Source organism: Meleagris gallopavo, chromosome 4 (assembly GCF_000146605.3).
Source record: "Meleagris gallopavo isolate NT-WF06-2002-E0010 breed Aviagen turkey brand Nicholas breeding stock chromosome 4, Turkey_5.1, whole genome shotgun sequence".
Classification (NCBI taxonomy): Eukaryota; Metazoa; Chordata; class Aves; order Galliformes; family Phasianidae; genus Meleagris; species Meleagris gallopavo.
The window spans coordinates 16,612,765-16,634,887 of record NC_015014.2 but is presented as its reverse complement, the minus strand read 5'-3'; the positions used below and the strand labels follow the sequence as shown (position 1 = coordinate 16,634,887).

The 22,123-nt window shown below is 40.2% G+C and overlaps 1 protein-coding gene and 1 long non-coding RNA gene across 4 annotated transcripts; one reads left to right on the top strand and one right to left on the bottom strand.

Moving 5' to 3' along the window:
• Positions 1 to 256: 256 nt before the first annotated feature.
• On the top strand, positions 257 to 21,557 carry LOC104910586. Of its 3 annotated transcripts, XR_002114073.1 has the most exons (9): positions 269 to 724; positions 2,724 to 2,897; positions 3,413 to 3,516; positions 4,391 to 4,525; positions 6,075 to 6,214; positions 14,352 to 14,426; positions 19,618 to 19,748; positions 21,065 to 21,185; positions 21,354 to 21,557. It is a non-coding gene; the product is annotated as an uncharacterized LOC104910586 (long non-coding RNA). The 3 variants fall into 3 exon arrangements; XR_004159504.1 differs by having other exon boundaries at positions 257 to 724; positions 4,391 to 4,444; positions 19,618 to 21,185; XR_004159503.1 differs by having other exon boundaries at positions 257 to 724; positions 19,618 to 21,185.
• NPFFR2 (neuropeptide FF receptor 2) lies at positions 734 to 4,666 on the bottom strand. The gene is made up of 3 exons (XM_031553040.1): positions 4,273 to 4,666; positions 3,403 to 3,502; positions 734 to 2,838 (listed from the first exon to the last, which is right to left on the bottom strand). The coding sequence occupies exons 1-3, from the start codon at positions 4,598 to 4,600 to the stop codon at positions 1,998 to 2,000; spliced, it is 1,269 nt and encodes a 422-aa protein (XP_031408900.1). The 5' UTR covers positions 4,601 to 4,666; the 3' UTR covers positions 734 to 1,997.
• Positions 21,558 to 22,123: the final 566 nt, after the last annotated feature.

Sequence of the window (22,123 nt, the reverse complement as noted above, 5' to 3'; positions counted from 1 at the left end):
ACACAACCCACAAGCCTGCAAAATCAGTTGTTACTGCAATTTTCCCCACCCTGTTATTCAATGAATGTTTTCCTTTTTTTCTGGTAGCTCAAAAAGGTACAAAGTTTGGAGCAATACAGCTTGAAAAGATTTCGGTTTTCCTTGACTCTGTAAATCTGAAAGGCACTCCAGTTTACCTGCAGGAAGACTGCAATTTGATGAGCATGCCTCCTGATCACTGAGGAGTGACCCTAACTGGTAGCTGATTCCCAGAGACTCTCACAGGACAAGGCATAGTGATGTTTTAATCTTGTAGCAGATCTGTGAATGCTGATCTTTGTACTAAATTGTGTACCTTGTTAAATTTGGGAACCTCTCTGTGATGCTTCCAGAGTTGCTCTTTATAAGTGCTGACAGGTCCTAAAGGTGTTATCTCTTGCTGCTATTAAGTTAAAGTTGTCTTTGGTGATCTAGACACCAAAAGAGGAAATCATCCAAGAAACAAAAAAGCCACACCCAAATTGTTCCATAAGCCATTTTTTCATCCTTTATTTCACAAATTTTCACTTTATTTTTTTTTAACTTCAAGAACAATTGTTATCACAGAATTAACAAGAGGGGAACAACCAGAAAAGGGAATGAAGAGGATGTGACTAACAATGGCTTGCTTTTGCCATTTGATAGGAAGTGATTGGCATTTGAGGTTACCAGACAGAAGTACAAGTACATGAAAATCTACAAACTGGTGAGTGAAGTTCAAATATTCAGACTGTATTTCCAGCATTTAATAGAGTAATGGACTGATAAGTTCCAGGAACAAGCTTATGCTTCACTTGAAGCACCCAAAAGTGTAGTACCAAGAACCCATTGCTGAACAGAGAAATGCAGTACGTTAATCATGAAATGAGTTTACTGGATTAGTCAGGCTTTTAGTAGAGGACTTTATATAAATCTCATTTGCAGATGTATTGGTCTGTAGATAAATTTTTCTCTTAATGCAACAGAAAACAAAAATATCCAGACCAGATGATTCCCTTAGAATGCTGTAAGGGGTGGCTGCTCCCCATGAAGATGAGGTGTGTGTTGCAGAGCAAGCTCCTCACCAGGGCTGGATGTGAAGCTGGGTTTAGCTGAGGGTTCAGACCATCAGACAAGCTTATGGTGATGTCAGGTCTGGGCTCAGGTGAGGAAGTTGACCTGCAGATCGGGCTTAGTGCCTGGAACACGGGGCCTATGACCAGCCCCAGGGAAGGACTGTGAGGCAGTAGGGGCCCATCATTGGAGTATCACTGTAAAAGCAGCTCATAAGTATGTGCTGTGACATTCCCATAGTGCGGTCTGGGAGCCTCTCTCTGGAATAACCAGTGGGAAGGGATGCCTCACAACTGCCCTGAGTCCTGGCAGTCAAACCCCGCAGGAGAGTGCATGTGCACAGAGGGCCCTGGTGAGTTTCATGGTTCCCTTCTCTACCTGGCAGTCCAGATGGCCACTACAGACAGCTGTGTTAGTTTTGTTGCCTGATATTGGAAAAAGATTGTAGGTGTTAGTAACAACCAGCCTTACATGCTGAACTGTTACCATAAATATTGTACATACAGCCCTACTTCAACTGTACTTCAGAAATTCAGAGAAGCAATTACATGTTCTCTCTATCAGTGTCAGATATCGTTGTATCAGGGTATATAATTGTAGTTGTCTTTTTCTTTTAATTCACGATAAACAGGAGGTAATCTCATTGTAATCAGGACTTTGCTCTAGTCCAGTGCAAGAGCAGTGAGTCATCACAGACTGTGGAGAGTTTGTCCCTGGTTTAAGCTGGTGATAGAGAAGGATTAATTTTGCTTCTTCCTTGTGTCAAACACTTAAATATTTTGCAAGTAACTTATCATTTCCTAAACAAAAATGTCTTGACATTATTTCTTTTCTTAGAGGTAGAAATACTTTACAGAGCTTGAATTGCACAACCCAGTAAAGAAATTCTGTTGCACGTGAGTGTTTTAGAGGATACATAACATGTTTTATTTCACCCTGTTGTTGTAAGGCTCTTCAAGATCCTCCATCATCAAATCCTGCTGGTTATTCATCCAATTTCCTTTTCTAATTGGCTTTCTTTCTGCCTTGGCATTTTGACAAGCTTGATCCCGGGGTGTTTGGTAGTTGGCAATTGGCAAAATGGCATTGCTTTGACCTCGCTGGGAGTAGACCTCCCTGTGAATTATGTCCTTAGAGCAGAGCTGAAGTTTAAAGGCTGCCTGAAAACCTCTGTGAAAGTTTCTGTTAAAGAAACCGTAGATAATGGGGTTGATGCTGCTGTTGAAAAAGGCCAGCCAGTGGGCAAAAGGATAGATATAAATGTTGATGATCTGCAGCTGGATATCTGACAGGTTGGCATAGTCTGAGAGCATCATCAGAGTCCACAATGGCAGCCAGGACAAAGCGAAAAGCAAAGCCACAATAATGAGCATTTTGATGACTCTTTGTTTCTTTTTAGACACTGTGTGTTTCTGCTCCTGGCTGTGCTTTCCCACTGTAGGCACTGCTGCATTGAAGAGAGCAATGCCTATCCTAGCATACATAATAACAATGAGTGACAAGGGGGCAAGGTAGATATTGGCAAACAGAACTGTTGTATAGATCTTTCTCATTCCTGGGTTAGGCCAGTTCTCCCGGCACCAATATACAGGGCGGGTTTCATTGCCATAGCCAAGGATTACTCTTATATGCTTATCTTCTTGTACCTGCAGCATGACTACTGAAGGACACATGATTGCAATGGCCAGAATCCAGATGACTGTTATAATGATGATAGCAGTTGAGGTGGTCAACTTCTTATTAAATGGATAAACGATGCATCGAAACCTGCAGCAAAGGCATCCAGGAATGTATGTGGAGAAGCCATTTAGAGAATGCTTAGAGAGGTAAGCATAAACATATACACAGATATAAAATTGTGTATTGTTAAAATTGTATGTTGTTAAAATTGTGTATTTTTTAAAGGTACAGATGGAATTGTCTTATCCTGCATAACCAGTGGAGTTGTGTGTAATTGCTCCATTTAAGAACTGTGTTGAGGAAAACAATCTAGAAGAAAGTTGGTGTAAGAAATCTCTTATCTGTGTCTATCAGCCTGCTGCTGCTTCAGTTAACTATGGCAGGCACGCCTGCTTCTGCTATCTAGCTTAACTAGGAAACTAACCAACTCTATAAAGTCAGGCACAGCCCAGCTGTTTGATTTTTAAGAGATACTGATAGAAGAGCAATTACTGTGGATGCACTTCTGAGATGGCCGTGTTCATAAGGCTGCCCCCTTAAAACTACATCCATCTAATATGTTGCGGTATTGTGTGAATTAATCTGCCTCAGTGTTGTCAGGTGGCATGAGGGAGATGAAGGTGACAGTTTATCATCTCCACATCATCTTACCTGTCTACAGCAATTGCAACCAAAGTGAAGATGGAGGCAGAGACAGAGACTCCTTGGACCATCCCACTCATCTTGCAAACCATGCTTCCAAATGGCCATCCTGGAAGGAAATGGGTAATTGAAATTTTTACCATCTCACTGCACCACTGTGGTCATACGCATAAGAGGAAATTTCTGTCCCAGAACAAATACTTTCTTTTTGCTCTGGCAGGCCACTGTAGGGGTCAGAAAGTCATAGGTTATGTAAATAAGTGCACAACCAGTTGCCTGGGTGAGTTTCTGATGTTCTGAGAAGCAGCAGAGCAAGCATTTGTGGTTTTACATAACATTGAAGTGAGACCAGCAGACAAGAAAAGGGTATTGACCGCTACAGGATTGCTCTCTGCATGTTGCTCTAAGTACCCACTTAGTCTTCCTGAGCGTATAACATAGTAGTGGGTAATCCCTTGTTAAAGATGCTGGATGTGGAAGACAGCAGGGACAGCCCTACTAAGAGGGTAGTTAGAGGCTTGTTTTCCTCATCTGTGACTTCCACTGACTTGAAATGTCAACTGAACTCAGAAACAGCAGTGTGTAAACAGGACTATTGACCTAGTGCTTTATTAGGTGACTTTTGTGCGCTGTCACCATATGTGTTGCAAAGTGAACCTGAACCCCTTCTGCCCAACGTGCAAGATAAGGGCTCTGAATTTGCCCACATCTTTCTCACTGGAGTTTGGATTCTGTATGCCAGTGACAGAGATTAAGAGTAGTATATTTGGGTCACTGTAACGTGCAGCCAACTCTCAGGTTTCCCAAGGAGGCCATCACTCAGAAATACAGGTGAATCCCCTTCAAGCTCTTCTTGCTATGTAGTGTGAACCAGCATACCTGCAATGATGTTGTCCAGGAGGGTGGTGGGCATGCAGAAGATTCCCACTAGTAAATCGCTGACAGCCAGGTTCAAGATGAAAAGATTTGTGACTGTTCGCATATGCTTGTTCCTCAGAACAATATAGCAGACTACTCCGTTGCCAGCCATACAGAGCAGGAAGATGAGGAGGTAAGAGGCAATGAAGACAGCTGCCACTGAAGGCTGGTGGTGGTAGAAGTCCACATAGGAGACATTGCCTTCTAAGTAGAGGTACTTGTATGTCCCATTGTAACTCAGCAGATAAGGCCATTCAAGTGAAGAATTTGAGTCAGTTTCCTTACTCATGTTGTAATGTGCCTTAAAAGATATTTTTAAAAGATCGTTATAATGCAGCTGACATTGATTTGAAGAAATGTGACTAGTTTGGTTATGCAGTGTGCTGAAGTACATTTGAGCTTGTGTATTCTCATCCCTCTATGGCTTATTCTAGCGGTTCATATTCTGCCCTCCTCCTTCCCTCCCCTTCAAAGTGGAAAAGCAACAAATATTATTAGTTTCTATTAGTTTGATTCTACAACATAGCTGTATAGAAGTGACCATTAAGACTACTAAAGATTTTCTTCCTTCTCCGGTCTTTGTAAATATTCTTCCCTTCCCAAATAAGAGGAAATCCAGACAGGATGTAAACAAATCTATTGTGATGTGTCAAGTAAACAACTTTTTTTTTGAGGGGGGGGGAGGTGGTAGAGCAGAAATCAGAATTCTTGAGAAATCTATTTACTCAACAGCTTGAATAAGCTAATTCTTAAGCAAAAGTGAGGTTGCTGAGCCATTAAAAACAGTGGTGAAAATAAACCATTTAGAAGGCATGAATCTTCACCTGAATGCATCCAAATCCAATCACATTTTACTGAAAAGAAAATATTTTTGTGTATGACTGATATTAGACCTTAATTGATTTTCCTTTCCTGTGTACAATCTACATAGATCAAGAAAAAAGTCAAGAAACATGGATGACCTCTGTATTTAAAATATATTAAAGTACAGGATAGCTGGATGTATTTTCTTGCTTTTCTACTGAATTCCTGTGTGATTTGGGGGAATTTGTAGTCTTTCATGGTGCAATTCTCTTGTTATAAAATGTGGGAAATACTTTTCCCATGTTGTGTATTCACACTGTAAAGTCATTGATATTTTCTTAATTAAAGTATTTTATTATAGCTGGGAAAAATTGATAGGTTTTCTTTCAGTCTTTTTTTAAGTCAAAACTCAATGATATAATCTGTCTCAAACTGTAAGTATCATCATCTGTGTTGTAGTAGCAGTGCTTTCAGTTGCTGGAGGGTTTGGGAAAAGGATCTTTAATGCTTGAGCATATTAACTTCCATACTTAACTTACAGGGCTTAACTTTGTAGGCTACAAGCTGTTTTCTTACCCTGTAAAGCCCATATCTATATATGACTATAGATTGAAGTTCACTATGGCACACTTTTATCGTGTGCATTATACAGGGCTTAGAAATTCCATCAACCTCTGTAACAGGTTACAGTGGCATCTTGATGTTTACAGTAAACACCAGGTAATGGACAGGAAGCATTCTAATATGTTTTTCTGTGTTTATTTTATCTGCAAGATAGAGTCTTTGAAACTTAAGTAAAAGGAATAAGAAAAATTATTTTATGTCTGCTGATGGCTTTTGGGTGCCAGTAAATTCAAATGGGTTGATGAGGCTGTGATTGAGGGAAGGAAAGTGCTGGCTCAGTCTCTTTACTTATGAAGGGAAACTCAGGCACCTTTTTCTTTTTTGTGCAACTGCAGTTTCAGCTACCTCCTCAAATTCCTGATGACGGTATTTCCTATGTCTGTGAAATCATGGCAGAAGATGTGATATTCTGCTGTCACCCTGCATAGGGCAGTCCTCTACTGAAGAAAAGGAATATGAGGAAACTGCCAAAAGAGTGGGTATTTTTCTTAATTCTTCTTCCTGTTTTACCTAAAGACTTGCTAATTAGAGCTCTGCCTATTTTTTTTCTCTGGTATATTTACTCATGTCTACTTCTCAGGAAAGCACTGCAGTTTTTCTATATTTTGCTTGTTAATGAAATTCAGTAATATCAAAAGCTTTGCAAGTGTTTTGCTTCCAAGTAGTTCAGTAAAAAATACATATATATTCTGCTGTGCCCCAGATTTGGAACTAGTGGTGAATATTACATAGATGTCTTGTTTTCTGCTGTGTTGGACGTCAGCAGCTATACAGCGTTGGTATTTTTACATAGCTTTATGTATTTTAGCAAAGCAATGTACTAACTATCTGTAATGGTTGTGCATTCCCTTTGTTTGTCTTTGTGCTGAAAAACTGTATTGGTTTATTTCATTCAAAATATTTTCAAAATTATTGAATTATTTTCATTCAAATGTTTTATGTGCCAAATGTTTTAATTACACAGATCAGATTCAGCTATTGCAGGTGTTTTAATAGTAGCTTTATTATTCACCGAATGATACATTTACTGATGAAACTGCATACCAACATGATGAACAGTGAGAGTAGTAGTCAAAAATAGACATTTATCAATAGTAGCTTATGCCATTCCTTTAATCACAGCTCTCGAGCTGTGCTTTGTAAGTCCCAGGAAATGTTTTATCACTAAAATCCCATCTAATGCTTAGCATCTCTTCTGCTCCCTTTTGTCAGAATCAAGAAATGATTGCTCACTTGTTTCCTCTTCCCTGACCAGCTTCTCAGGGTAGTAAAGAGCAGGAGGCCAAGCTTTCCCTGCCCAGAGAGATAACCATGTAGATGAGAATCAGTGCTTATTGTAAGATCTTCCCCACAAAGAAAGGGCAGTGCTGTGACCTTTCCACTTGACATAGTTATTCTGGGTGAGGAATGTAAAATTCCAGCATTTGGCCTGTAGCTCTAAGTCATTTATAAGGCTGCCAATTGACGGGGTTAATCAAGTTAGAGTGTTTGTGAGTTCAGCCATCTTTTTCTAATAGCTAGTGCTGAAACCAAGTAGAGGTGCTTGATTTAACACAGAGGTGTAATAATGAGGAGCAGAGCAGATGGAGCCAGTAATCTCATACTTGCTGTATGTTTAAAGCAAACAAAGCAACAGATGAAGTTTTTCTAGACAAATTGCTGCATTTTAGATAGTAAATGCAACTGTGCAAGAAAATAGGAATTCTGGTCTGTGCGGAGTAAGCACGAGACTAATTTGCCTGGTAGATCTCACAACTAGCTTTGAAAATTTTGGCCAAGAATGACTGTACACGCAGTCCCAAACAAGCTTTGGGGAAAAAGTCAGGCCCTCTGACCTTTCTCATCTAACGAAAGTGAGTACACACTTTTCTCTTTTGGTTGTTGCTGTTACTTCCTCTGAGGTTCATTCCAAGTTCATGTTCTCTAGCATTTGTGTGCAAATAGGAGAGCCGCAAGTGTTTCATTTTACTCTAAATGAACACTAATTTTCCTTCACAATCCCTTGCTTCCCAGAGATGGAGCTTTTAGACAGGCATTCCAGACTAGGGAAGATTGCATTTACATTACACTGTTGTTCATGATCTATGCTATTGCAACCCTGCAGATAAGAAAAGTGGGTTCCCTTGCCTTCAGTGTTCTGCTTTTTAGAGTTCTGTGTTGGGGGAGGGGCTCTTTGGTAGGTGAGTGTTGCTCTTCTGTGCAAGAGCACAGAAGGAATACTTATGGTTCAGATTTCATTGCTACATAACACCTTATATATACACAACAGGCTGCACAGGCTTTGCTGGATGTTTTAAGTTTTTGCTGATATGAAACTTTGGTCCCAGGGAGTACAAACCCTTGTGGGTCATTCTTGCATAGTGGCTGTATTCTAATAATTAATTCTATTCATTAAGACAACTGAAATTATCCCTTATCATGCTAAAAGCATAATTTTATTGTACTTCCCTTTACCTACTAATTATTCTCTAGGTGTTCTCTTGGATTCGGCCTCTTATTTCTGATGTATAGTGTGAAGCAACCACTTTCAATCTTTTCAGTAAAGAACCTTGAAATATTTTCCGTTTGCAACCGATGAGCAAGAAATTTCAAATAGGAACTGTTGCTGTCTTACAGCATCTGATCACTTGCACTCATACCATTTTGTGCCAAATGTGGTAAGCTTGCTGTACAAATACTGTAGCTTACAGGAAATGGCAAAGTACACAAGTTTTTACTGTTTTGAGTTCAAGGGGGATGGGATTGGCTGGAAGAAGAAACAAAGTGTAGTCCCTTGTTTTGACAGGTAAAACAGACTGATAAATAGTGGAGAGACACGGGACTAAAATGTAATTCATCTAAGAAAGGGGAAAGTAATATAATGCATAAATATTGTAGGATGATAAATAAGAGTAATTTGCTTTCACTTAGTAATTTGATAAGGGCATGGCTGCACTATGAAAAATTGCCTGGATATTGTTTTTTAAACACAGTAGATTGATGCACTAGTGAAATATCTGTGACAGTATCCCTACACAAACAAACAGCATTAAGTCTCACAGGGCAAGGAGGGCAGTCTTATGCCATTGGATATGGAGAATTAATTTACCTCCATAACAGCAACAGATCTAGGTAATTATGAAGTGACTGCAGTTACTTTTATGTTGGCCATGTGGAAGAATTCTGGCATTCACAGTTTCCAGGCATTACTACTTCATCCCCGTGCACTGTGACTTTTATCCATATTGTTGTATGCATAAAATCTCATTGTGGAATCCTCTTATGGTCTGACATGAAGAATGGAAGTGTCACTGGGGGGGGAAAAAGGAAATGTAATGCAGTAAGTGCTAAAGGAGTCATCTTGTTCTTAGCTGTACGCTCGGTAATGGGTTAACTGCAGAAGCTTCCTGGAGACCTTGGTAGCACCTCTGTTCTGCTTGGAAGTTATAAATTTGCGATAGCAAAATACAGCCACTGAGGGATGGCAAAACAAACAAAACCCCAAGCTGTAGTGTTTATGGAATAAGAGGAAAACACTTATGGAAGTGATACCAGGGAAGAAGGACCAATTGTCTACCAGGTGCTTTGGCTGCAAGTTAACATTTCCTATGGAAAGCAGCCTAAAATCAAAAAGCTGTTCAACAAGAGCAGCTGCATAGCAATGTTTGGAGAAACAGGGGAGGAAAAAGTCTGTGGCAGCATTCTGGATGAGGATCTGTAATTCATACCAAGTTTCCAGCTGAAAGTGAAGAGCAGCATAGCACAGCAAAACAAGCACATAAGTAGGACGATAGCTGACAAAATACACAAGATACTTCCAATGTTGATTACTTACAGCTCGTTTGGTATGTTGCATGCAGATTTGGACCAAATCAAAGAAGTCTAAAGGAAAGCTGCAGGAAAAATGAGAAAGCTCCAAGGGACAGCTTACAGAGAAACAGTGGAAGTTACAGTTACAGGATCTCTTCATTAAGAGAAAAAGTATATTTAAAAGTATATTGCAGTGTGCCTCCATCTTATTCTAAGTTTCAGAAATGTTTATTTTACTATCATACGTTTCAAAAGGTTGGCTAAAATGGATATGTCTGCAGTACATTGTAGGAAGGACTCATTTCCACTTTCTCTTTCAGTGGAAAGAAGACTTCAACAGCAGCCAAATGGGCTCCAGAAGCATGCAATAGGCAGAAGAGCAAAGCCATTCCTGATAAAATAAAGCATTGAGGCTTGTCACGTTAAACGCCACAAGCAATACAGTGTTTCTGTAAAGAAATAATTTCATTACAGAATACTGTTAAAATCTTGGAAGTGTTTATTAGGCGTTTTAACTTAATTTTGCACTTAATCTAATCTTCCCCTATAAGCAGAAATGCTTGGTCTGTAGAAAACTTGAGTTGCAGAGTGCTCAAACTCCAAGGATATTTAGGAATATGAATAGAGTACTCTGGAAGTAAATGTTTGATTTATCTTCTAATACATCATAATTTCATGGAATACTTTATGAACCACCCAGGAGTACTATCTCACAGTAAATACTGAATATGTCACAGGTAAAGGGCAGGCTTTCAGCTAAGAGGAAGCTGTAATAGGAGAGACATTTAAGCGTATCAAGTTATAATTAAAAATAACTTATTTTTATTGCTGTACGCTTCCACAAACGCAATATACACTGAGAAGCAAATTGTACATTTATAAATGGATAATAGCAAGGAGGCATACCATGCAAAACTAATGAATGGGCTTTATGCTTTAGACACTTGTCTTCCCCTAACAGTCACCTGAGAAATCTGAGTAGAGAGGTGAAATGCGATATTTTGCCAAAGGCTTTTTTTTTTTAAATTTTGTGGGTTTTATTTTTCTTGTTTTTAAAGATCTCCCAATTCTCCTGTCTTATTTGTAAAGAGGAGTGCTATCAGTAGGAGTGTTGTAAAAAGACAAAACAAGATTTAATTGTGGATTACTCATCCTCTTCAGCAAGAAATAAGACACCCTTTGCTAAAAAGCCAAAATGCAAATATTATTCAGAAGATGCTATAGCATGAGGCTTTCACAGCATGTTTCTTATTTGTCTAGAATGTATAAAATTTTCACTGTGCTTCATATTTTTGACATTCAAATAATATCACAGCTTAAGTAGGCCTTATTCCCACACCGAGTGAAGAACCTTAATGCTGAAAATTTACTGTAGCAAGGCTTTGCTATAGCTATTTTCTGCCATTTGCCAGAGTGTCAGTGTGTCAGCACATTGATGTCTTTTAGTCATATTTGCGACTTCTATCGGTTTGCTGAGAAAGTTTCCATGTTTTGAAACTTCCTACGTGGCTGTAGATTGAGCACAGGGTGGAAATCTGCCTTTATCTGTCATGAAGATGTGTGACGTGCCACAGAGGAGGCAACAAAAGAGGACTAAATAAACAGGTAGTCATACGGTTTTAAGTTAGCTAATAGGGTACTGAATAACACAGTAAATGAGGATTCCTCTGCAGCAAAGGCACTTAAAAGAAAATGTTTTCTGTGTACGTGTTGTATTTAGGTGGCTATTACCTATTGTTTCTCATTATTATAACAGGTTTTATTGTTGATTAACACTTAGCCTTCAAGCTTCTGAGTATAGTTTCTGTATTGATCTGTCACAGGCTACTTTGTTTTAACTAAAACCTCTGCCAGTTGTTCACTGAAATAAGATTAAAGTAAGATTCTACTACAGAAGGCTAGCCACTTCACTAAGAAACCAAGTCATAAGATATATTAGTTCTGTTATACTTGAAGATGGCTTTTATCATTTTTCTCAACAACTCTTTCAAGATCGCTTGCATCCCAAGCCTCAGAGTCTTGAATTTCCTTGTGGCATTTTTGCAGCTGAAGTCAAAGGAGTCTTCTCACCCTTATTCCTGCCTGCCAGCAGCAGAATGAGAAACCAGAATGTTACTACCACTAATGTCAGCAGCGTAGGAGGAGATAAATTATCGGAAAAGCACTCATTAAATAAACTGCAGGGAAGTTATAGAACCCATTCAGTACAGAACTTTGCTTGCTAGGGGCAAAAGAGCCTTTTGCCCATGCCGTAAATTAATACTGAGTCAGAAAAATCAGCTCCTATAGGAGAGAGTCTTTTTAGAAGATGCACAACTTCTAATTAAAAGCTATCCATTTTTATTGAGGCAAAATTAAGGCACTCACTTGACCTGGTGCTTGGTACACTTTTCAAGATATCTGTCACTTTGGGAGATTACCCCTTCAGAGGGGTTCCCCACCATTGATTGCCCTACTGCTACCAATCTAATACTGCCAGGAGGAGTGTTGAGCTTGCTACGGGATGAACAATATACAAGCCATGACTGTGCAGAAAGTGAAGTGTACTCATTGCATCTTAGCTCTGTTCAGGCATGCGTTCAGTAGAGAAGTAATGAGTTTGTTATTAAGTTCACTGACTCTTCAGGGCTGTTTCCAGAAAGTGTTGCAGAAAAAGACTAATATAGCAGAGGTAGCATTCTTCCTGATCACTAGTGCATGTGTGACTACCAAATGCAGCAAACTTAGCAGTGTTTTGAAAGCAGCCTATCAAGCCTTTCAGATTGCTCTCTTCTTCTCCTTAGTTCAAGTTGACTGAGCAGAAAGATCCAATGTTCCTGTGAGCCAGACACCGAACATCAAATGCCTTCTGGTTTTCCCTCATACCTTGTTTGTATTTCTCTGTTCTTTATTTATACGTTAATTGAACTCAGAAAGGGGTAAACAAGTTCCTCAAATGCATTAGTTGAGAAGCTTTGAATAGAATTAAACTATTTAAATTTAGTCCTCCTGAGGTAAAATCTTCAAGTAGTGGCTTTCCAGCCATGATGGGAAATTGATGAGGGACCTCAGTAAAAGCAGTCTGAGCCTAGGCAGTTGAAATAGTGGAAGTAATTCAGGTCCTATAGCAGAACAATTTGTTAGGAATGAGTGAATGTGCCTTGGATCAAGGACAGATAGAGCTGAAGCATTACTTTTGTTTTGACAGTATTACTAAGAAATTGTTCCAATTTACATTGTCTTGTGGTTAAGATACAATCATACCTTAAAGTAACTACAGAAGCTTCTGTCACAGGTACTAGTGTGTGAATTTAAGGATGACAAGGTGTGCCAGCAGAGTAGTAACTGCAAATGCAAGTGGGAGCAGAGATTACTATAGCTATCTCTCCAGGTGGAGTTAAACATTAATCTTAGCATATATAGTGGGATAAACAGTCACTAGTTGAAAGCTAGTCTAAAAGTTCTTGATTAGGAGAGAGCTTTAATCTGCTCTAGCTTTTCATGCCTACTCCTTAAGCCCATCCAGCTCTTAGTTTCCTAGCTCGTATCAGAATGCTGGTGTTGCAATTGAAAGACAAGGTCCTGATTATGAAATCATAAAGTGTCCATGTTATTTCTGATAATGTAGAGCTTAATATGCCAGCATGGATTATGCTTATCTGTTACCAAATATACAGCTTGTTCTAGTTGCCAGTATAGCTTATTAGGTTATGTATTGGAGGAAAGTTTATTTTATGGCAGAGTTTCGCTAGTTCGTGTAATGACATAGTACTCAGATGGAAGCCCTTGAGCAGTACAGATTTTACTACCTTGTGTAGGAAAATCAGAGACAGTTCTACAGATTACTCAGCTGGTAATGTCCTGTGCTGCCTTTTCCTGATGAGTTCTTCTACTCTGAAACATTCCAGTAGGAAAAGAGAGAGCTCAGGTTTCCTTTGAGGACTAAGAAGTTCCTCTTGCTATGTCTAACGGTTGAGTCAAAAGCCTTTATTTTGTGCAAATAAAGGAAGAGGGAGAGAAATCTCAAAGATGTTTGTGATAGCTTTTTGAGGTACTGTCTTGAGTCCAGTAATCAAGGCACTTAATGTTTAAAGGATAATACTTAGTAAACCTTAGTTTGGACAATAGAAGTTCTAGAATATATTCCTTTCTCTGTAGCTGAAAGACCCATCTAATTGTAATACTCATATAGGCAGTCTAATTCATCAACATACAACAGAATGCAAGTAGTTTGTTTACAAATTAAGGTGAAAAGAATATAGGAAAAGCAGAGGGAGCTACCTAATAAGCATCAATTTCTGACAAGAATCACAGTAACAGGTCCAGAGTTATGAGATAGACACCGTTTTTCCAGGTACTTGCTGTCATTTCACAGAAATATAGGTGTTAGTGTGAGCTACCTTGCTTTATTCCCTCCTCATCACTCAAGCCCGCTCAAGCCTAAGTAGAAGCAAGTCAGAGCAACAGCTGCTAACCCTGCTTGTTTTCAGTCAAGGCTTGAGTGAATACTGCTTTTAGGGTGACTTACTGTCCTATGCAACAAATTCCTTAAGTTTAGCAGCTCAAGACTGTATCCTCTCCCCATCCTCTATCATTATGTGCTAGTTCAAACTCAGTCAGCTATACATTTTAAGTCATACACTGAATAGGTTCATCTATTTTGCGTTTTACATCGGGGATAACTACCCAGGGCTTATTATTATCAGATATAAAGATTTTACGTATTCGTACCTTAACTTCCCTGCCCCTCAGTAATCTCAGAGACTCAAACCATTGAGTTGCTTTTTTGTCATAACATAAGCTATTCCTCACACACTCAGTGTCCCTTTTGTGTTGTTCTGCAGGTGCTCTGTGTCCTTAGAGATGAGCCTGGCATGTACCACTAGTGACAAGAACACACTAGCAGTTTTAGTGGCAAGGTAAGGTGTCCTGCTTTGTCATCACTGCTTTTCTAATTGAGAAAATCTAATCTTATCACTGATTAGCATTGTTTCAGCAAGTTACAACAACTCGGACTTCAATGAAAATAGCTGTCAGAAACCACCAACGTGTACATCTTAGCCAAGTTAATCATGCAAGTGCCTTTGAGCTCTAAAAGTGTTTGTTTTGTAACTGTACTTCAAGGACTCCATCAGAATTAACTTGAGCTCACATACTGGACGAAGTCCTCTCCACCACTTAAAGCAATTCTGTTGAACATGTGATAGATAGCTGAAAGTAAAGTATGACAAATTGATCACATTCATTTCTGTATTCAAAGTAACTCATGCCGAATAGTATTAGATTTGATGGACTATTAAACTGTCTTTATTTGACAGGTTGATATACTTTAACTACCACAACCTGTGCTAGTCATATCATAATACTGTTGCAATAACCTGGATTTATCCTCTGGAAAGTAGCAGCAAAAGAAGCACTTAACTCTATTGACTAGAGTCACATGATGACTAGCATTTTAATGAAAATTTCAGCATTTTAATCTTCGGTTTGGGGAAGTGTAGGAACCAAACCATCAAGTAACTATGCCCTTGAAAAGGGGGGAATTAAACAATAATATTTTTCCCCCATAAAGACCATTTTCTGTACACCTATGCACATTTGATTTTTCTGTTGATGTAATTACACTGCCAGCATTAACAGCAGTACAGCATGGACTATTGCAGGTGGAACAACCAGAAAACTTGCTTAAAAATATACCAGGCATGTGGCAACTTTGTTTACAGCCAAAAATGTGGACCTCTAATTTCTGACATATATAGATTCGCTGGACTCAGAGCAACTGTTAGTTAGAGGCATCTGACAACTGCCCTGTGAAACATTTTGTCAGCTCTTTAAAATTGACAGCCACTTATAGTCAGCCAGGAGAGAAAAATGAACAGATCAAGGTACACAAAGGACTCTAGATGACCCTGTTTCGCAGGTGCACCCTTAGTGGGAGCAGTCTTTTTTCTGTAAGGACCTAGAGCTTTGTATAAAGATTAAGTGTCTGTCACATTGAGAAGGGCATTTCCAGCAGTAGCTGTGCAGATGCTCCCCCTGCCCAGTGACCCCTGCTGATGGTGATGTTGCTAACATCGCTTTTGAACCACAAAGCTGTTTATACCAGACATGCATGTACTGTCACATCCTATTGCACCAGTATCCCAAAAGTGACCAGTGCAAACTAGGCTGTAGGGCTGCATTATACTCCCTTGGACCAACCTAAGCAGCACATAGGTAGTTGCTTACCAGCAGGCAGGTACTTGACACCACCAGGAGCCCCGTGCAGGCACTGTTATGTACCCAACTCAGAGCAGCAGGATTAGCATTTCCTTCACACATACATGCACAGACACAAAGACCTGTTGCTAACAAAGCACTTGCAGTTTCACCTCAACTCCCAGCTATAGCAGAGCAGGGAATAGCCCAGCCCAACTTAAAGCCAGTCCTCCCCTCTTGCTTGCATAGGTTATCCCCACTTACAGTTAAGAGTGCTCCACAGCAACCCCTGGTTCAGTGCAGGGAGGAGGAAGGCTGCAGTCCTGAGTGTATCAGAGAGGGAATAGATCTCGCTAGTGCCTGACAGATGCAGGGAGGAGGGAGGGAGAGAGAAGGAGGGACTGGAGAGAACAGACGAAAGCCAGGATGATGAACCCTGGGGCTAGTGGGCTGTCACTTGCAACCCTCCCTACCCTGGAATAGAAGAATGCACATCGGGGCTGTGTTTCTTGCCTGTATTTCTTTATAGACCCTCCTTGTTTTTTTTTGGTTTTTTTTTGTTTTTTGTTTTTTTTAAAAAAAAGCATCTCTTTGTCTTGGGAAGCTTGTTTGCAGAGTTGGAGTTAACAGCTACAGCTGCCTCCCCAGGTATCAGCCCTCTAACAGACTCCCACTCAGGCATTCCTGGTCATTACAACTGAGAAAGCAGCAGTCCAGAGAAATCTCCAGTGCGCTGAGTGCTCCTCAGCACAGCATGCAATGCTCAGGCCCTTGTTCTATATGCTGTGCTCCAGCAATTAGATCAATCCTCTCCAGAGATAAGGCATAGTTAGCTTTTAAATCAGAAGCAGGAACCTAGGGGGAAAAAATAATCTATGCAGTCCTTATCAGACTACTTGACACTTAAGGCAAGTGCTATAATCCTAAATTTATCTCTTTTTGCATTCCTTCCTCCCCCTCATTCCCCAAATGCAATGAGCCTCGGACCCTGTTAGCCAATGTAGCAGTACTTATTCCACTGTGACCATTAGAGCTTCCTTGTTCCTCAGGGGTCCAAAGGAGGTTGGGAAGACCAAGAAGTACTCCAGTCCAGCCTTCCCTCTTGCATACAGAAGAAGACAACTAGATCCAGGTCTCTCACTTACCTGGGATGAGATTCCCTGCTCTGGTTCTAACTTTCAGGAGGTTACTGGAGTGTCATTCTATAGGGACAAGTAACAAAAGAGACCTTTATTCCAGTCTAGGCTGAAGCAGGTAATAGAAATATTGCTAGAAATCAGGAAAATGAGGAGTACTGCCACAAGCTCATTATTCAAAAATAGGTAGAGAATTTCTAAGAATAAGATAGAGAATGATCAGGCATGCTTTGAAAAGGACATGTTCCAGCCTTATTTGTATCAACTATCATAAGGAAAGAAATATTCAGTGATGTACTACGACTAAATCAGACACAGGTAAAATGCACCAAAGAGTTGGTTTGTAGGGGAAGGGGAGGGAATATATATATATACACACATACGTACAGGAAAGGAAAAGTTAAAGTCAGCTAGAAAGCAGTGCTCCCACCACCCATAGGCACAGTCCAAGGTCTGAAGTCAGTCCAACAACATTGCCCAGACCAAGACAGAAAAGAAACACAGCAACAAACAAGAACGCTCATTACATTCTTTACACTGAAGTAAGAAACCAGCTCCTTTGCCAAAGCTTAAATGCAGTACTGAGGCCAAAGGAGGAGGCTGTAGAGTCCCCAGGTGAGGACATTAAGCTGAGTACCTTAATCAGCAAATGGAACCTAGCATTTCTACTGTGATCCTCACTGCTAGTATTCTGCAAGGCACAAGTTGGCAGCATACTTCAGACTGAAGGATGAGACAGAAACATCATCCCAAGTTAGGATGAGTCAAGCTGTGCTTTTGTGATATAATTGCTATAAATGACCTGGAAATGAAGGTACAGTGTTGTTCTCTGGAAATTAAGAATTAAAGTACAGCACTATTTACAGAGGTTCAATAGCAGAGTGCAGCTGGTATGCAAGAATGTAAGGAATCCAGTCCACAGCAGTTCCCTAGGCAACCTTAGGTGTTGGTAACATCAGGAGAACTTGATTTGCTGATGCTAAGAAGAAATGTCATGGAGGGTGGAGCAAAGTAGAGACTGTGGCCGGGTTCTAGGGTAACATCACTGGGATGAGAGCTTGAGGGTACTATGGTAGTGATAAACTGCATACTTGCTACCCAACAGTTTGCCATCTCTTGACAAAATGCCATCCTTTGAGTGAACTTAGCTCTTTATACACTCATTAAATGCTCATTATAATACCAAAACATACCTCCATCCCAAAGGCCACTTGCCTCCAAGGTGCAACTACCCCTCTACTGAGTCTGTGCTCTGAATTTTTTAGCCTTTAACTTGAGAAGTGAGGCAAGGGAATTTTACACAAATTGTAAACAAAGGTATACATGTGCATATGGCTAGAGTCACTCAAGCTCCACCTGAAAAATAAGAAATAGTATAAAAATCATTTAACAGAGGGGGAATGTCAGGAAATACACCATCAAATGTCAGATATGAACCATCTGACTTCTAAGGTCAGTTGATGGGCTGAGCTGCTCTTTCCCTGTTTTTGGATGCCTATTGGGTTAGATTCACAGAGTCTGTTATACCAAGTGCTTCCTTGGGAAACTTAGAAGGCTCTGTAGAGTTGCTTATGATTTTAATGCATTTGTAGTTGGTTGCATTATTCATGTTCTTGGTTAAACTCATGCTTTGCAGACAGTGTTTTTATCACTGATAATCCGAAGAACCTGTGATCTGTTACTTTAATAAAGTGCACTATTCATTAATCTTGCTGTAAGAGTTCTTAATCTGGCCGTGGCCTAAGCTCTTAAAAAGTGATCATACAAGGTCATTTGATGCCATTAGATTAATTGGGCAGTGTGCTCAAATAGTGAATGCCACTGGAGTTATAGTGCCAGATTGGACATCACTCAGAATCTAAGCTCAGCCACACCCTGCCCTTCTGATGTCTGAGGACAAGCTAGAAAATAAGGGGGTATATTTTCTGCCAAATTACATTGCCCTTTAGTGTGCTACCTCTCTGCAGTGATGTGCAGAGAGGGTAAGTAGTGAGAAAAGCGTGTAACTATGTGCTGCCAACACCCTTTACACGTTGGTCTTTATGACTCGTGTCATAAGATATATATGGTCAGTTTAATCTTCTTTTCTTTCATGGAAGTAGGAAAGTGATTGATGCGCACAGACCTAACTGATTTGCCTACTGTCCCTCAAAGCAATCAACAATTGAAATTAGAAGGGACAAATTAAAGTAATAAATGTGGGGTCAAACAGATCCCAGATTCATTCCAGGCCCGTTAAGTGCGGGCACTAGGCTGTACTGACTTGCAGCCAGTGACACATTCGGCTTCTGTAGACACAAGAAGGTCTCCACAGAGTCTGTGTGGAAATAGGAGCATTGGTCTCACGCTCAAGTATTTGTCTTTTGTTATACACCTCAAAATATGTCATGAGGCTTGTGACTGTTGGGTCTCATCTGCCTGATGAAATAAATAATTCCCCTGAAATTTGAAACACCTCATTCAAAAGAAGCCTGTTCTGCTAGGAAAAAACAGAAATGTCTCTGATCAGCTGTAGACTCTGCTTTTTTGTGTGTGCAGATGCTCAGATGTGCTGCTGTCAGATTTGTGACATAGGTGAGTTGCATCACTTGATGGTGTGAATATTTGCTTACTCTTCTTCTGAGTGGCTTATAAAGAGCTGATGCACTGGGGGCTACCTTGTGGTTTAGTCTCTTCTTTTAACTAGAAGGTCTTTTGGTTGTAAGAGGGGAAGTTGTCATGCAGGACATGAAGTATGCCTAGATCTGCAGTTAAAGACATGGCTTTGTTCTTGTAGCTCCTGAAGCAGATTGTGACGTTGCTGTTGCATGGCATGTGGCTGTAGATTCATATGGTATCTGGTGAAGATAATTATCCTTTCTTCTCTATGTACTTGAGCAAGTATTCCCAAAAGGTATCCTGCCCAGGGTAAGTGTCTTTGTCTAAATAAAGGTCAGGTGGTGTATGGGCTGCAGCTGGACTTCTTTCTGTCTGCCACTAGATGCATTAGAGGGAGTTATCTGTCCTCTCCAGCGTAGTGTCTCAAGTATGTATACAATCATTGTGTGCTGTGTGAGAAGTGTCTGAGAGGCTAGGATGTCACTGACCGATAAAATAATAAAAATGGTTACAAACTTCATACCAAGTGTAAAGCCATAACTTAAGTTGCAACAATGATTTCTCACTTAGGTCTGGGAGCTCATCAGTAAGAAATGTCAGGCATTAAGGAAACTCTGGAATTATTAACCCGAGGAATGTATGAATTATTTTAATAACTCAGCAGGATCTTAGGAGAGCACAACATGGAGTGTTTCTGATGGAGGTGATGGCTTTGAAAGTTCCGCAGGATAGTTAGAAGACTTTACCTGGAACTGCCTTTGTTAGTTAAAGCCCATCTAGAAAGGTTGACTTAAAATAAAACAAATTAACAGAGATAGTGCTGGAAGACTGAATGTGGGCACTCTTTGAAGGAGGGAAACTACAAAGAGCTCCCTGTTGTATAGACTGTTCAGCACATGCTGAGACAAATCTCATTTTCCTTTGTTCTGGTATCTCAAATAAATTCTAGGAAACACTCAAAATATTTAGCTACAAGAAGGTATTGGAAACATACACGTTGGGTGTAAGCTGGCAAAGTGCAAATTTAGGAAATTAAGAATCTTTGCCATGGCTTCCTGTAGAAGCAGAAGCCAGAAAGTATTCTGAAGATGGCAATTTTTCACTTGGAGAATAAGAGATGCTCCCTCATGAATTCTGAACTCTTGATAAAGCCTGACTCTTAAGAAGCTATCGTGGCATGGGGATATTCATTGGGCATCAGCGATTACACTCTCACCAGTGCAGGCAAGAGTGAATATTGAAAAAGGATTGCTGGTTGGTATTTCAAAAGCTCAAATAACTAGCTTTTAAACTTGAGGCTCTCCTTTCTCTTTTTGGATGGCATATCTATCATTTTTCTCCATTTTCTATTAGATGACAATTTAAAAGGAAACTTTTTTTTAGCTAAAGTAATGTTCTGCAGCTGGTGGCAACAGCTGTATAGCTGTGATTTGTTTTCAGTTGGATGGGTTGCTCAGGGCTTGAGGAAAATAAGGCTAGGATGACTTTGCTTGTGTTGGGAGAGTAAATACTGTTTTAGGGGACTAAGAAATTAAAGATGTGTTACGTACAGAAATGAGTTCAGAAATTAAGGCAAGCTCAGAAGTATGTTTTAAGATATAAGGTGTGTTTTTATTTCAAAGTAGAAGAGCATGAACCCAGAAACTCGAGAGTTTCAGCATTTTACTTCATTGCCTTGCTGTGACATTGCACTGGATAGACTTGAAAACTGGATGTTGGCTATGCGAGACTACATGAGAGGTGCAGGTAAGTCCCGGATGCTTTTAAGTGTATGTCAAAACAATACAAAACAAAAAACAGTTTTTCTCAGCTGTAAACAATAACTTGTTTGGTGCCCCTCACAGGACAGTGAGATGTGTCTGTTGTTTGAGATGTATGTGCTGTCTTATTTTTCTGCCTTCCTTTCTATTTCAGAATGAAATGATTAAAGAGACCTTTTGGGAAGACCCCTGCTGAGCAACAGGTTATACAGAGAGGTTACACAAAAAGACCTGAGGGAAGTCAGGAAAGATGCAAGGTTTGGCTGGGTGCTTGTAGTGGTGCTTTTGAAAAGAAAGGAAAAAAGTAAGGAAAAGAAGGAAAGGAACAGAATAAAAAAGGTAAAGAGGAAAGAGGAAAAGGAGAAAAGGGTCAGGCAAGGCAAGAGGTAAAGGGAAAGGCTCAGGGAAAGTAGGAAGGCAAGGGGAAATGGAAAGGAGAGGCACAAGGTGAAAGGGAGAGAGTGAGGAGAAAGCAGGGGAAAGGCAAGGAGAAAGTGGAAAGGGGAAAGTAGGAAGGAAAGGCAGGAAAAGGCATGTCTGCTTTTTTTTTTTTTCCTTGTAGTTTCTGTTTATTTGTTTCAAGGAGCAAGTGGAAAAGCAGAGGCTGGGGTAGCGTTGCTGTGAGGGGGCCGCCCTGGGGCTGTTGAGTTAGGGCTGATGTCTGTCCCAACCCATGGGATGTTGGGGAGCCATGCTTCATCTCTGCAATATCTCTGCCCTTCACGTGCTGGCATAAATACAGGTGCAGCTCCAGGTGATTCACAGATAACTGCAGAAATCAAAGTTCAGGGAAATGGCAGGGGTTTCCTTCAGACAGTCTTTAAGTGTGTATGGTGTAGCGTTGGCTTAAAGTAGTTAAAGAGCAGATAAGAAGTGGAACTCACTTCAGTGAGCCTGCTCACATTTATGTGATGAGTAAATACA

Bases quoted from the DNA above. Each gene is read 5' to 3' on its own strand.
- NPFFR2 (XM_031553040.1), bottom strand. From the start codon at position 4,600: ATGAGTAAGGAAACTGACTCAAATTCTTCACTTGAATGGCCTTATCTG. The intron at 3,503-4,272 runs GTATGCTGGTTC...ATTTCCTTCCAG, and splicing joins CCTGGACAACATCATTGCAG to GATGGCCATTTGGAAGCATG. The intron at 2,839-3,402 runs GTAAGATGATGT...CCTTTGCTGCAG, and splicing joins GTTGCAATTGCTGTAGACAG to GTTTCGATGCATCGTTTATC.